This window comes from Oculina patagonica, chromosome 9 (assembly GCF_052425735.1).
Source record: "Oculina patagonica isolate OP01 chromosome 9, crgOcupat, whole genome shotgun sequence".
Classification (NCBI taxonomy): Eukaryota; Metazoa; Cnidaria; class Anthozoa; order Scleractinia; family Oculinidae; genus Oculina; species Oculina patagonica.
In genome coordinates, this window is record NC_135766.1 from 1,379,046 (window position 1) to 1,393,756 (window position 14,711).

At 39.3% G+C, this 14,711-nt stretch overlaps 1 protein-coding gene across 1 annotated transcript; it reads right to left on the reverse strand.

Annotated features, from left to right (window-relative positions):
* Positions 1-4,270: 4,270 nt before the first annotated feature.
* On the reverse strand, positions 4,271-5,365 carry LOC144666712 (uncharacterized). Its single transcript, XM_078528093.1, has one exon. It carries the CDS (start codon positions 5,363-5,365, stop codon positions 4,271-4,273), a length of 1,095 nt encoding a protein of 364 aa, XP_078384219.1.
* Between the last annotated feature and the right edge of the window lie 9,346 nt (positions 5,366-14,711).

Sequence of the window (14,711 nt, forward strand, 5' to 3'; positions counted from 1 at the left end):
CATGACGGAAACATGGAACTCTATGTGTCCGTCACGTTTACGTGCTGCGGAAACGTAAAAATCCAAGTCTGCGTGATAATTTCACGTTTCCGTCATGTTTCCGGAACAGAAATGTCGATTCATGTTTCCGTCATGTTTATGTCAGCGGATTTTTACTGTTGCTTGTTTCCGTTACGTTTCTGCAAACGGATTCTCGCTGTTGTTTGTTTCCGTTACGTTTCTGCAAACGGATTTCTGCTGTTGTTTGTTTCCGTTACGTTTCTGCAAACGAATTTCCAATGTGTTTGTTGCATCTGATGGTTCTATACACCTTATTCTAAAATGGCAGGAAATACATTATTCTTCTGTCTTCATCTTAACTGACCCTCAATGCCTCGATTGCATCTGATTCAGTTGGGTAATTTGAGCCAGTTGGGTAATTTGAGCTGGTTGGGTCATTTGAGCCGGTTGGGTCATTTGAGCCAGTTGGGTTATTTGAGCTGGTTGGGTATTTGAGTCAGTTGGCTCATTTGAGACAGTTGGGTCATTTGAGCTGGTTGGGTCATTTGAGCCGGTTGGGTGATTTGAGCCGGTTGGGTGATTTGAGTCAGTTGGGTCATTTGAGCCGGTTGGGTCATTTGAACCGGTTGGGTGATTTGAGCCAGTTGGGTCATTTGAGCTGGTTGGGTCATTTGAGCCGGTTGGGTGATTTGAGTCAGTTGGGTCATTTGAGCCGGTTGGGTCATTTGAGCCGGTTGGGTATTTGAGGTTAGGTCATTTGAGCTGGTTGGGTATTTGAGTCAGTTGGCTCATTTGAGACAGTTGGGTCATTTGAGCTGGTTAAGGGGGTTGGGTCATTTGAGCCGGCTGGGTCATTTGAGCCGGTTGGGTGATTTGAGTCACGTTGGGTCATTTGAGCCGGTTGGGTGATTTGAGCCAGTTGGGTCATTTGAGCTGGTTGGATGATTTGAGTCAGTTGGGTCATTTGAGCCAGTTGGGTCATTTGAGCCGGTTGGGTCATTTGAGCCAGTTGGGTCATTTGAGCTGGTTGGATGATTTGAGTCAGTTGGGTCATTTGAGCCGGTTGGGTCATTTGAGCCGGTTGGGTCATTTGAGCCGGTTGGGTGATTTGAGCCAGTTGGGTCATTTGAGCCGGTTGGATGATTTGAGCCGGTTGGGTCATTTGAGCCGGTTGGGTCATTTGAGCCAGTTGGGTCATTTGAGCTGGTTGGGTATTTGAGTCAGTTGGCTCATTTGAGACAGTTGGGTCATTTGAGCTGGTTGGGTCATTTGAGCCGGTTGGGTGATTTGAGCCAGTTGGGTCATTTGAGCTGGTTGGGTATTTGAGTCAGTTGGCTCATTTGAGACAGTTGGGTCATTTGAGCTGGTTGGGTCATTTGAGCCGGTTGGGTCATTTGAGCCAGTTGGGTCATTTGAGCTGGTTGGGTATTTGAGTCAGTTGGCTCATTTGAGACAGTTGGGTCATTTGAGCTGGTTGGGTCATTTGAGCCGGTTGGGTGATTTGAGCCAGTTGGGTCATTTGAGCTGGTTGGGTCATTTGAGTCAGTTGGGTCATTTGAGCCGGTTGGGTGATTTGAGCCGGTTGGGTCATTTGAGCCGGTTGGGTCATTTGAGCCAGTTGGGTCATTTGAGCCGGTTGGATGATTTGAGTCAGTTCGCTCATTTGAGCCGGTGGGTGATTTGATGCAATTGTGTCATTTGAGACAGTTCGGTCATTTGGCTCGTTTGAGCCAGTTGGGTAATTTGAGTGAGTTGGCTCATATGAGCCAGTTCAGTCATTCGAGACAGTTCAGTCATTTGAGACAGTTGGGTCATTTGAGCCGGTTGGTCATTTGGACAACTGGGTGTTGTAATTCTTTGCAGTCAGATTGAGATTTTTTCACTCTGAAATAAAATTGTGTTAGATTTTTAAATTCCGGAGACATCATGAACTCCCTTCCCCCTCTAATAGAATGTGGTATCACTAAAAGGCAAAATGTCACACAACTTTTTCAATTCAGGTAATAACTTACTTTTATTTGTTCAAAGGAAATGATTAAATTGCGTTGATATGTTTAACACTTCAATAAACTAAGTGACGTGACTCATCGTACATGAAGGAGCATTCGAAAGCTAAATCGGGTTGATATAATAAACTAACCATTTTATTGCTACGGGGTATATAATAATAATAAAATAAAATAATAAAAAAATAAAAAAAAACTTGACCCTCTGGGATTTGAACTCACGACCTCCCGAGCCGCAGACTGGCACCTTACCGATTGAGCTAATCCGACAGACTCTGTAATGCACGTTGAATATATCCTATATCAATGTAATAGATATTGTGGAGTCTACTAAACTGCTGCGAAACTATAACATGATCGCGAAACTATTTTCTATTGCTAGAAAGCAGATAATTTACTGTACTCTAAAGTAATTTTTCGTGCCATGAGTAATGATTTCGCCCCGCTTTAAGATTATTATTTTTGTCGTACTGCTGACATTCAGTTTAACCGTGAGCTATTTTAAAAATTTGTCTTGCACCTATAAACCGCCATAAACATTAGTACTTTGGCCGCTTACTCACTAGAATGAAAACATTGTAAGCTCCAGTGAAAATTAAATAAATGGGGAGCTCCGCTTTTAGGCGTGCCTAAATCTATATTATTTTTTTCCTAATTGCTGTTGTAAAAATGTTATTAAACGATGGATATTCTCTTAAGAAAATTGTTTGAACTCCGGCTCACTTTAGCCTCGGCAAGGTGCGTTACGCCGGTTTCAATGATTTTTTGGGGTGTGATGTTTTAATTTGATAGGGTATGATCTTTTGATTGCGTTCCTTGAAGTTATATTGGCATATCAAAATTACAGTGCGTTGAAGTAGAGCCGCGTCAAAATTTTCTCTTGTAATTTAAACCCCTTCCCCCTCCCTCCTTCCCACCCTACCAACTACAGCCACCATATGATATCGTGATATTACTATTTAAAAAGAAATGTTTATAAAAGTAGTGAAGAAATAATGTAATAAGTAATGTATTGTAAGTAGCATTGTAAGTAGTGTATGTATTTGTGTTGTAAGTAGTGTTCTTTGTGTTGCAATAAATAAATTGTTTCTGGAAAAAAAAAAACTACCGCCACCACGGAAGGTAACGCAACCCGAGTCTTGACAAAAGATCACTAATGTCAGCTAATGTATATGCGTTCGTAAGTCTTTGTTTCTTTTCGTCATTGGCTCAGAGTTGCTACAGTATTTCTACCGATGAAGTCACTCAGTACTGTACTTTGGATTGCGTACGACAACCACAAAGGTTTATCGATTGAATTCTCGTACGTTCATCAACCTATAACAGGAACAAGGTCAACAAGGTAAGTGGCAAATCATGTAACAAGCTAGACTTGCCCCAAGTCGCTCGTTTTTGTCTTTTCATCTATAGTTACTTAAATAAAATCGCTTTGAAATCAAGCGCGCAAGACCACTTGAGTAAATTCGCCTTTTAAATCGCGCGCGAGAGACAACAAATGAACAAATGACACTTGCCGAGGAATGGCTCGGAAAGAGCGACTTGTGTCACTTGCAGGAAATCGATTCTAGATGACGTTTTTTGCCGCGAAAATATTGCATCATTTCGTGTGCATTGAGTTGGTTCAGAAATCAAGAGGGTTGAAACGTGTAACGCGCGCACCGCGTTTGAATATTCATTTTGCTAAGTACCATATTTGGAAACACGAAGAGTTTGTACGCGAATGCTTTATACACGTAATGACACACGCAACATAATTTTTGGTTTAGCGGTAAGTTGCTTGAATTTCGGATTAAATGTAAAGTTTAACGCTGGAAAGTTCAATGTAAAATACTAAACGTTTCGGCAGTGCTGCCTTCATCAGTAGTTGTAGTAAAAAAATGTCGTTGCTGACGCTCACGTATGCGAAAATAAACGATGGAAATTTAAATTAACACAATTTGGGAACACGCGCGAGCGATGGAAGCGCGCGCGGGCAAAGCTCGCATACGAGTTACTTAAGTAAAGCTAAAGTCTTGGTTTAGCCCGCTCGGTGCCAGGGTCTTGAAATTGAAGATGACTCGCATTTCCTCACGTCTTCTCTTTGCTTGGTCAGCCAGGTTTGCTCTTATCACTGCGACCATCATGTCGTTTAGGTTGTGGCCTGGTTTCGTAAAATGTTCACGCACCGGCAGCTCAACTCTCTTCCGTATGACGTCTAAACGGTGCTCTCTGAAGCGATCTCCGAGCCGACGGCCTGTCTCTCCAATGTAGACAATCCCGGGGCATTAACGGCATGAGATGCAATAAACAAGTTGACTTGTGATGTACGTATAATGGCCCGAGATTTTGATATGTCCATTGTTAGTTCTTATTCTGTCACTGGAGTTTACAAAAGGACAGGTTCGGCAGTCGCGTCGGTTGCATTTGTAAGTACCCACTTGAATCTGGGGATCTGGCAGTAGGCTAGAATGTACTAGTAAATCTTTGAGATTTTTTGCACGTCGAAAGGCCTTAAGTGGCGGCTTGTTGTAAATGGCGCTCGTGCTTTGGTCATCGCGTAAGATTGAAAAGTTCCGCTGTATGATGTTGCAAACATCGACGTTCTTGGGATGATACGTGATAACCAGAGGCGGGCGGTCGACGGCAGTTTCGTTCCCGGCGGTGGATGCGAGTAGATCTTCTCTTCGTTTTGCTTCCGCTCGTACACGTGCTCGGGTTATTACGTCTTGTGGGTAGCCACGTGCCGCAAAATGCCTTTCCATGTTAGATGTCTCGTGCTGAAAATCATCATCGTCACTGCAGATCTTTCGCAGCCGTAGGAACTGACTATACGGAATCGATGTTTTACATTTGGATGGATGTGATGATCCAAAGTCAAGGTACGAATGACTATCTGTTTCTTTGTAATAAATTGATGTTTCTATGCGGTTACCACGCGGAATCATGTAGATGTCCAGGAACGGGAGTTTGTCGGCTGAGACAGACCACGTGTAGTCAATCTTGGGATGGCAGTTGGACGCAAACTCAAGAAACCGCTGTAGTTCTTGTTCGCTACATGAAGTTGCGCCTGCCACATCATCCATGAATCGTTTGTACAATTCTGGTTTCTCGCCGGGGTACTCCGCAAGCATTTTCTCCTCTACGTAGCCAACAAAGAGACATGCGTAATTGGGACCTAATTTACTCCCCATTGCTACACCACCGACTTGCTTGTAGTAGTCCCCGTTGAACTCAAAGGTGTTTAAGGTGAGTACTAATTCAGCCATTCGAACAAGAGTGTCTGTCGGGAGATCTTTGTTTTCTCTCTTGTCCAGAAAGTGTTTCAGAGCTAACAGACCTTCGTCGTTTGGGATGATCGTGTACAAGGATTTTATGTCCATTGTAAAGACCAAACGGTGTTGGCCATCTTCACTAAACTGAAACGAGTCAAGTAGAAGAAGCTATCCAATTGGCGTACAAATGGTGCTGTTAGCTTGTCGAGATAGCTGGCTAGATGTTCTGTTGGGCATGCGCAAGCGGAGACAATTGGTCTTCCTGGGTTACCAGGCTTGTGTATCTTGGGCAGTAAATAGAACTTCGAAGTTCTTGCATGTTCCACAAGAAGGTTAGTGGCCGATGGAGGGAGTTCATTGGCTTCTATAGCCCGTTCAACAAATGAACGGACTATATTCTGATTTTCTTGCGTTGCGTCTTCAGGAATTCGCTGGTAAAAATTACCATCCGACAGTTGCCTGTAGGCCTCAGCCAGGTAGAGAATTTCTACCTAAACGCCGTAAATTTCTTACAGAAACTAAAGAAATACATTAAGTGTATCGAAGCGAAGTTCTCTAGACTACTTCAAGAAGATGAAACAGGAGAATTTAACCAAATTTAACTTTATTCAACCAAGCTTGTTCAAAAACAAGATTACGCCATCAAGCGCGAGCTAGCACGCGCTGTGAATTTAATCCAAATATAGTAATTTTCATTCGTTAAATGTTTTTCGTGATTTTCCAAATATGGTACTTAGTGTAAACGAATGTGCAAACGCTTTGTACAATGCGAATCATAGGGAGTTACACGGCGTCTCAACCCTTATGGGTTTCTGGTTGGTTTCTTTTATCGTGTTGACGTCAGTTTTGTGCGCCGCGTGCAGCTGACGCGCGCTGTGGCGTGTGTTAAAATTGCGATTTTCTTCCCTTTTTGTGGGAAACATACTCAAGGCCCTTGATGGCTCTCTCATTTATGTAAGATTTAGAAGGGGTAGGCACAAAAGAAGACATTTTTAATGTTTGTTCCAAAACTGGTTTAAAACTGCCGATGTGAGAAGGAAACAAGTCTGATCAAGAGGTAAAAAAGTTAAACGTAAGCTTGTCTCGCGAGCAGCGCGCGCTAAGTTAGTGGGCACCGCGCGTTCAGTAAGTTCGCGCGCAATACAATATGATTGACATAATCTAGATGGCGTCACCGGTGGAAAAATCCACCGGTGACGCCACATTTCAGTATTGGCGCGCTGCAGATGAGACAAAAAAGTCGCTTGTTCCGCCACGATCCTTCGCCATTTTGTTTCTCATGCCCGCTCGCGCCCTCCGTTTCCGTACCCAGCGGTCTCCTGCGAATCTAACGAGCGACTTGGAGCAAGTCTAGTAACGAGCCTGAACATTATCATAAATTTTAAATGTCAGGAAACGAAATATTTAGTGCCAACTAACCAAAAGAAGGAAAACTTTGTTTCCATTTCTGGAACTTTCAGACGATTTCCCTCTATTTAGGCGAAAACTATTGAAAAACTAGCCATGAAGTGTCATGAAGTGTCATGAGCACAGCTCGGTAAAGGAATGTGAAGTCTGTCACGCAATACTTCATAGGTGAAAAATTATTAAATAGCCAAGAATTCGTTTTACCTTTTTTTCCTCAAAGACGCGTTGTGCCACAATTTTTATTACATAATTCGACAGAATAACTCTTAGTTTAAAAGTAGAATGGCAATTAGGCCTCGTCTAGGTGCCACAAGTGAAAATTACGGCAAGATTTGGGAAAATATTTTTGAGATGTTTGCATAAACAACTAAAGGTATTCAATAAATATTGTGGTTCGCTTCCCATTTTGAACTGGAAGTTAACTCAATGATATATTAGAAGTAAGTCCTGATAAAATATTAACTAAATTTTACAAGCGCGAAGTATTTTTAACGAAAGTTGGAAATCCTGATTGGGACACATGAAAATGGCTGTTTCATCGCTTATTGACACTAGTAATTAATAAATCCTCCAAAGTCAATTAAAAACAAACCCTCTGATCATTTCAACTGTATTTAAGCAGAAAATTGAAGGTAGTTTCTGTGGTAAATATATGAAGGAAAACTGGTTTAGAGTCCGAAATCGAGTGGACTGGCCGTAGTGAAATCGCCTCTTATTCACTTAGGACCAGTCCTAGTTTACTGTACAGTTTCTTTTGCCAACAACCGTATTGTATTAGACAATAGAACAATCATTTTAAGACGAGGGGACTTTTTGTTTTATAGACAATGTTTAAGGTGTGCGATGCAAGTTCTGTAAGCGGCCACCTATCCCTTGTACTGCTAATAGACGCTTACAAGGATGATTCCTGTAAGCAGCAAGCTCCAGAACAGTGAAGGACACTTTTCTCTGCTCCTTATGGGTGCCCGCTTCCCCCTGATTATTGGACTTTATTTGACTAAAAACCATTATCACTAGTGACCGAAAATTCAGCGTGATCAATGATCATGATCAATATCTTGACTGTTTCCCAAAGGGTCTTTCTTCAAACAACCAATTTATTGTTGGTTGAAACACAATTTTGTTAGATAAGCAATATTGATAGCCTTTCGTTTCGTGACTAGCAAAGGGCAAACAATTGGCGCGAACTATGTGAGTATCATTTCGATGCAAATGAATTCTGTAAAGTAAAGTATTTTCATTAAACGCGCTCTAGTTTGACATTATCTTTTTTTATTACTTATACTAAGTGCTTCTAAATGGTCACGTATTGTATTTTTGAAATTCAAATTTCAACAAAGGCTGTACAAACTTAGTCAATTATCTTTCCAGGTAACAATTGACAAACCAGCTTCGTTATTTCCACTTCGTAGAGTCTGTCGTCGTTTGTTCGAAATTGTAAACTTTGAGCGATATGGAATTATTCTTGAACTCGAGTGGCAAAATGCAAGAGTGATCGTTTATATTTACCGTCGCTATAACTGTTGCACTTCAGTTGAAAAATGTACCAGTGTGTTTTATTAACCAGGTGATGTTTTTTTTACATCAAGTAAATATTGGGAAGCAAGTACACTGGGTTCTAGAGAATCGAAGCCAGCCTTCAACCTCATTTTAATGTCATTTTTAGCGGTCAGTTTCATATCATTTCGCCGTTATTAAATAATTAGGACGCCTACAAGCAAAGAAAGCCGTCGATCAATTCTCACTTGCACGCGTTAAGGAGCCACCTTTGTTGTTATTTGATCTAATCACTTGAACCAAATATTTCGCAGAATTAAGTATTATTTTTACTGAAAACCAACCTCACTTCTGTCGTCCGTTCTGAATTAAAGTCGGTTGTACTTGTTACAACATATAAACCTTTGTAAACTGCATCACTACACTTGTTTGTTTCCAGCGAGACAGTTAATGTTAATGTTAGTTTCATTCGTGTTGGTACAGGGGTTGGTATTGATTTGCATATTTCAATCATTAAGGGCCAGTCCTAGTGTACAGAGCAGTTTTTTGGATTTCTTTGGGTGTCCATGTACTGGAGCTTCGACTCTACTTCACTGAAAACCAAAATCTCTCGTGACCGAAAATTCAGTGTGGTTTCTATCATGACCAATATCTTGACATTTTCCCAAAATTAATGTGCTTTCTTTAAACAACCAATTTATTATTATTAGTTAAAACTCATTTTGTTATAGATAAGACGTTAAAATGTGTTTCCTATTTACAAAGTGCTTTTAAATGGTTACGGTTTCTATCTTTAAAACTCGAAAATCAACAAAGGCATTCTGACTTAAGCAATCGCCTTCCTAGGTAACAATTGACAAACCTGCTCTATTGTCTTTGTCATACTTTGTTTAAGTTTGCAGACTTTGAGCGCAAATTTAATCTCGATATACAGCATTAGCCTTAAACTTAAAAAGGAAACATTGATCGTTAGTTTTTATATTTTCGCTTGGCCGTTTTCACTATTGTTGAAGCTGACACGATAAGCGAAAATTTGCCTTTCTTTCAACTAGGCGATATTTTACTTTTTTACTGAAGGAAATATTACGAAACCGACCCAAGATGAATGCAACTGTACATTCTCTGTCTGCTGGCTCTTCTGGCGCCAGCACGTCTCGATAGTTGTAACAAGCACTTAAACATAATTTTCCAACTTGACAAATGTCAATTTTACATCTTATTGTTACTAATTACTCTTAAAGCACAGAAAGCCACCGATCACAAGAGAGCTTACAAGTCACGAAGCCTTAGAAGTACGAGAAAAACAACAAGAAAGCCACATTGCGGTGAGTCATTTTTGAGGCTAGTTTGCATTACTTACAGCTTAGAAATTTTGCGGAAATATTAAGAAACCAACCCATGATGAATGCAACTGTACATGTTCTGTATTTTGGCTCTCCTGGCGCCAGCACGTCTCGATAATTGTAACAAGCACTTAGGTACAATTTTCAACTTGACAGATGTCAATTTTACATCTTATCGTTACTAATTACTCATAAAGCACAGAAAGATACCGATCAAAAGAGAGCTTAGACCGTAGTGCGAGAAAAACAACAAGAAAGCCACATTGCGGTGAGTCATTTTTGAAGCTAGTTTGCATTACTTACAGCTTAGAAATACAGTTCAACGCCTTTTTATGCATTATGCCAAACAAGTACATGAGGAAAAGTCCTACTGAAAACCGTTCTCTTTAGTTTTGTAAAATAAAATAACAAGGCTGCAAGACGTATTTTACGGATAGAAAGTCGAGCCGCAGAAAATATTAATTTGATAGTAACATCGTTCATCTTCAATTTCGATGCAAATATTTCATACTAGAATTTCTTTCTATTGGAATCTGTTAGTTAGGAAACCAAAGCATTTTGCGCTTGATGATTTGTTTAGACAAGATACGTCCGGCGAAGAGCGACAAGTTGTTACCGTTTTCTGATGAAATTTCATCCCTTCGGGTTCTTTTGAACTTTCATTATGGAATAAAGCCCGGCTAACTTTCAAAGAAAGCCTAAACGAAAGAAAAAATCATTGATGATATTTTAATCCAGTTTTTTTGTGTGAATACATGGTAAATTATTGTTGATTTTCCCTTGGCCGCTAATAATTATACGTTCACATCTTGATTCTTGGTTCTATTACCTATATTAAACTACTTTTTTATTATTTTCTCATTTATATACTTAACTACCTGTTTGTATCTTGTTTTCTGTGTGTTTTAACCCAGATAAAGCATGTTATTTTTTTCATACACCGTGTTTGTGTGCAGTGCCACTACCCTGTCTCTCGGGTTAACTCGTCTTGAGAATTTGTTTCGGTGTGGTGTAAGAGGGCATGAACTGAAACTCCAGTCTCGCCATGGTCGCCTAAACGCGAACAAAAACCACTCGTAAGACATGTAATAAAGAGAAGAGCTGCATACATTCTACGATCTTTTTGGAGTACTTTACCATCAGGCAAAGTGTACACCAATAAAGACGAGTACAGTTACAATGACAATTCGGGTATTATTCAAAGAGCGTTGGCCAATACAGATAGCGTTCTTAAAGATAGCGTTATGAATAAAAACATTTGCAAATGCAAGTGCTCAATCCGCCTTAGCACATTCCCACGCTCCAGAGGTGCACTAGGTGGTTATTTCGTGTCGGTTAAATCGCTATGCGTAACGAATCCATCATTTTAAAAAAAAAATCCAGCTTCCTTCAATCACGGTTTATCACTGCCTGAACAGTATCTGTTCTCAAAACGTCTTTTATATGAATGGATGAAATTAGAGGAAGTATCTATTCCGTCAAGATTAAACTTAAGCCGTGGCGCACGCCATGTAATAATCATTCCGATACAAATTTACATATGTTAGCAAAGTTTTTTTTTTCAAACGCACTTTAGCATGAAACTTGTACATGTTTACACTCCTTATCCTAAGTGCTTCTAAATGGTTTCAACTAGGCGAAATTTTACGGAAATATTAAGAAACCAACCCAAGATGAATCAAACTGTACATGTCCTGTCTTTTGGCTCTCCTGGCGCCAGCACGTCTCGATAGTAGTAACAAGTACTTAGGCACAATTTTGCAACTTGACAGATGTCAATTTTACATCTTATCGTTACTAATTACTCGTAAAGCACATAACGATACCGATCAAAAGAGAGCTTACAAGTCACGAAGGCTTAGACTGAAGTGCGACAAAAACAACAAGAAAGCCACATTGCGGTGAGTCTTTTTTGAAGCTAGTTTGCATTACTAACAGCTGAGAAATACAGTTGAACGCATTTTTGTGCATTATGCCAAATAAGTACACGAGGGAACGTCTTATTGAAAACCGTTCCCTTTAGTTTAATTTTGTAAAATAAAACAACAAGGCTACAAAACGTATTTAACTGATAGAAAGACGAGCCGCCGAAAATACAAATTTGATAGAAACATCGTTCATCTTTAAACTCGAAGGAAATGTTTCATACTAGAATTTCTTCCTGTTAGAATCTGTAAGTTAGAAAAACCAGAGCATTATCCGCTTGATGATTTGTTTAGGAAAGATACGTCCAGAGAAGAGCGACAAGTTGGTACCGTTTTCTGATGAAATTTCATCCCTTCGGGTTCTTTTGAACTTTCTTTACTGAATAAAGCCTGGCTAACTTTCAAAGAAAGCCTAAACGAAAGAAAAATTCATTGATGATATTTTAATCCGGTTTTTTATGTGAACACATGGTAAATTATTGTTCATTTTCCCTTGGCCGCTAATAATAATACGTTCAAATCTTGGTTCTTGGTTCTATTACCTATATTAAACTACTTTTTAGTATTTTCCCGTTTATATTAAAACTTAACTACTTGTTTGTATCTTGTTTTCTGTGTGTTGCAACAAAGATTAAGCATGTTAATTTTTCATCACCGTGTTTGTGTGCAGTACCATTACCCTGTCTCTCGGTTTAACTCGTCTTGAGAATTTGTTTCGGTGTGGTGTAAGAGGGCATGAACTGAAACTCCAATCTCGCCATAGTCGCCTAAACGCTTAAAAAGAACACCCGTAAGACATGTATTAAAGAGAAGAGCTGCATACATTTTATGATCTTTTTGGAGCATTTTACTATCAGGCAAAAGGTGCACCAATAAAGACGAGTACAGTTACAGTGAAAAAGCGGGTATTGTTTAAAGAGCACCGTGCCATACAGATAGCCTGCTTAATTAAAGATAGTGTTATGAATAAAAGCAGTTTTCATATAAAAGTGCTCAATCCGCCGTAGCGCATTCCCACGCTTCAGCCGCTTCATTTACCAGCATTTTTTTTGCTTTCTTGGGTGTCCGCATCTGCAAGTTTCGACTCTATTTCACTGAAAACCAACATCTCTCGTGACAGAAATTCAGTGTAGTTTTTATTGTGACCAATATCTTGACAGTTTTCGAAATGTACTTTCTTTAAACAACCAATTTATTATTATTAGTTAAAACTCATTTTGTTATAGATAAGACGTTAAATGTGTTTCTCATTTACAAAGTGCTTTTAAATGGTTACGGTTTCTATCTTTAAAACTCGAATATCAAAAATAGCATTCTGACTCAAGGAATCGCCTTCCTAGGTAACAATTGAAAAACCTGCTTCGTGCGTCATCCTTACTCCATTGTTTTTGTCATATTTTGTTTAAGTTTGCAGACTTTGAGCGCAAATTTAATTTCCATATACAGCATTAGCCTTAAACATAAAAAGGGAAAATTGATCGTTAGTATTTATATTTTCCCTTAGCTGATTTCACAATTGTTGAAGTTTACAAGATAAGCAAAAATTTGCCTTTCTTTCAACTAGGCGAAATTTTACATTTAAGGAAATATTTAGTAACCAACCCATGATGAATGCAACTGTACATGTTCTGTCTGTTGGCTCTCCTGGCGCCAGCACGTCTCCATAATTGTAACAAGCACTTAGGCACAATTTTCCAACTTGACAGGTGTCAATTTTACATCTTATCGTTACTAATTACTCATAAAGCACAGAAAGATACCGATCAAAAGAGAGCTTACAAGTCACGAAGGCTTAGACTGAAGTGCGACAAAAACAACAAGAAAGCCACATTGCGGTGAGTCATTTTTTAAGCTAGTTTGCATTACTTACAGCTTAGAAATACAGTTGAACGCCTTTTTGTGCATTATGCCAAACAAGTACATGAGGAAAAGTCTTACTGAAAACCGTTCTCTTTAGTTTTGTAAAATAAAATAACAAGGCTGCAAAACGTATTTTACTGATAGAAAGACAAACCGCAGAAAAAAATAAATTTGATACTAACATCGTTCATCTTCAAACTCGATGGAAATGTTTCATACTAGAATTTCTTCCTGTTAAAATCTATTAGTGAGGAAACCAGAGCATTTTCCGCTTGATGTTTTGTTTAGGCAAGATACGTCCAGAGATGAGCGACAAATTGTTACCGTTTTCTGTTGCAATTTCATCTCTTCGGGTTCTTTTGAACTTTCATTATTGAATAAAGCCCGGCCTACTTTCAAAGAAAGCTTAAACGGAAGTAAAATTCATTAATGATATTTTAATACTGTTATTTTTATGTGAATACATGGTAAACTATGGTTAATTTTCCCTTGGCCGCTAATAATTATACGTTCACATCTTGATTCTTGGTTCTATTACCTATATTAAACTTCTTTTTTTATTATTTTCTCATTTATATACTTAACTACCTGCTTGTATCTTGTTTTCTGTGTGTTTTAACCCAGATAAAGCATGTTATTTTTTCATGCACCGTGTTTGTGTGCAGTGCCACTACCCTGTCTCTCGGGTTAACTCGTCTTGAGAATTTGTTTCGGTGTGGTGTAAGAGGGCATGAACTGAAACTCCAGTCTCGCCATGGTCGCCTAAACGCGAACAAAAACCACTCGTAAGACATGTAATAAAGAGAAGAGCTGCATACATTCTACGATCTTTTTGGAGTACTTTACCATCAGGCAAAGTGTACACCAATAAAGACGAGTACAGTTACAATGACAAATCGGGTATTATTCAAAGAGCGTTGGCCAATACAGATAGCGTTCTTAAAGATAGCGTTATGAATAAAAAAAATTGCAAATGCAAGTGCTCAATCCGCCTTAGCACATTCCCACGCTCCAGAGGTGCACTAGGTGGTTATTTCGTGTCGGTTAAATCGCTATGCGTAACGAATCCATCATTTTAAAAAAAAAATCCAGCTTCCTTCAATCACGGTTTATCACTGCCTGAACAGTATCTGTTCTCAAAACGTCTTTTATATGAATGGATGAAATTAGAGGAAGTATCTATTCCGTCAAGATTAAACTTAAGCCGTGGCGCACGCCATGTAATAATCATTCCGATACAAATTTACGTATGTTAGCAAAGTATTTTTTTTCAAACGCACTTTAGCATGAAACTTGTACATGTTTACACTCCTTATCCTAAGTGCTTCTAAATGGTTTCAACTAGGCGAAATTTTACGGAAATATTAAGAAACCAACCCAAGATGAATCAAATTGTACATGTCCTGTCTTTTGGCTCTCCTG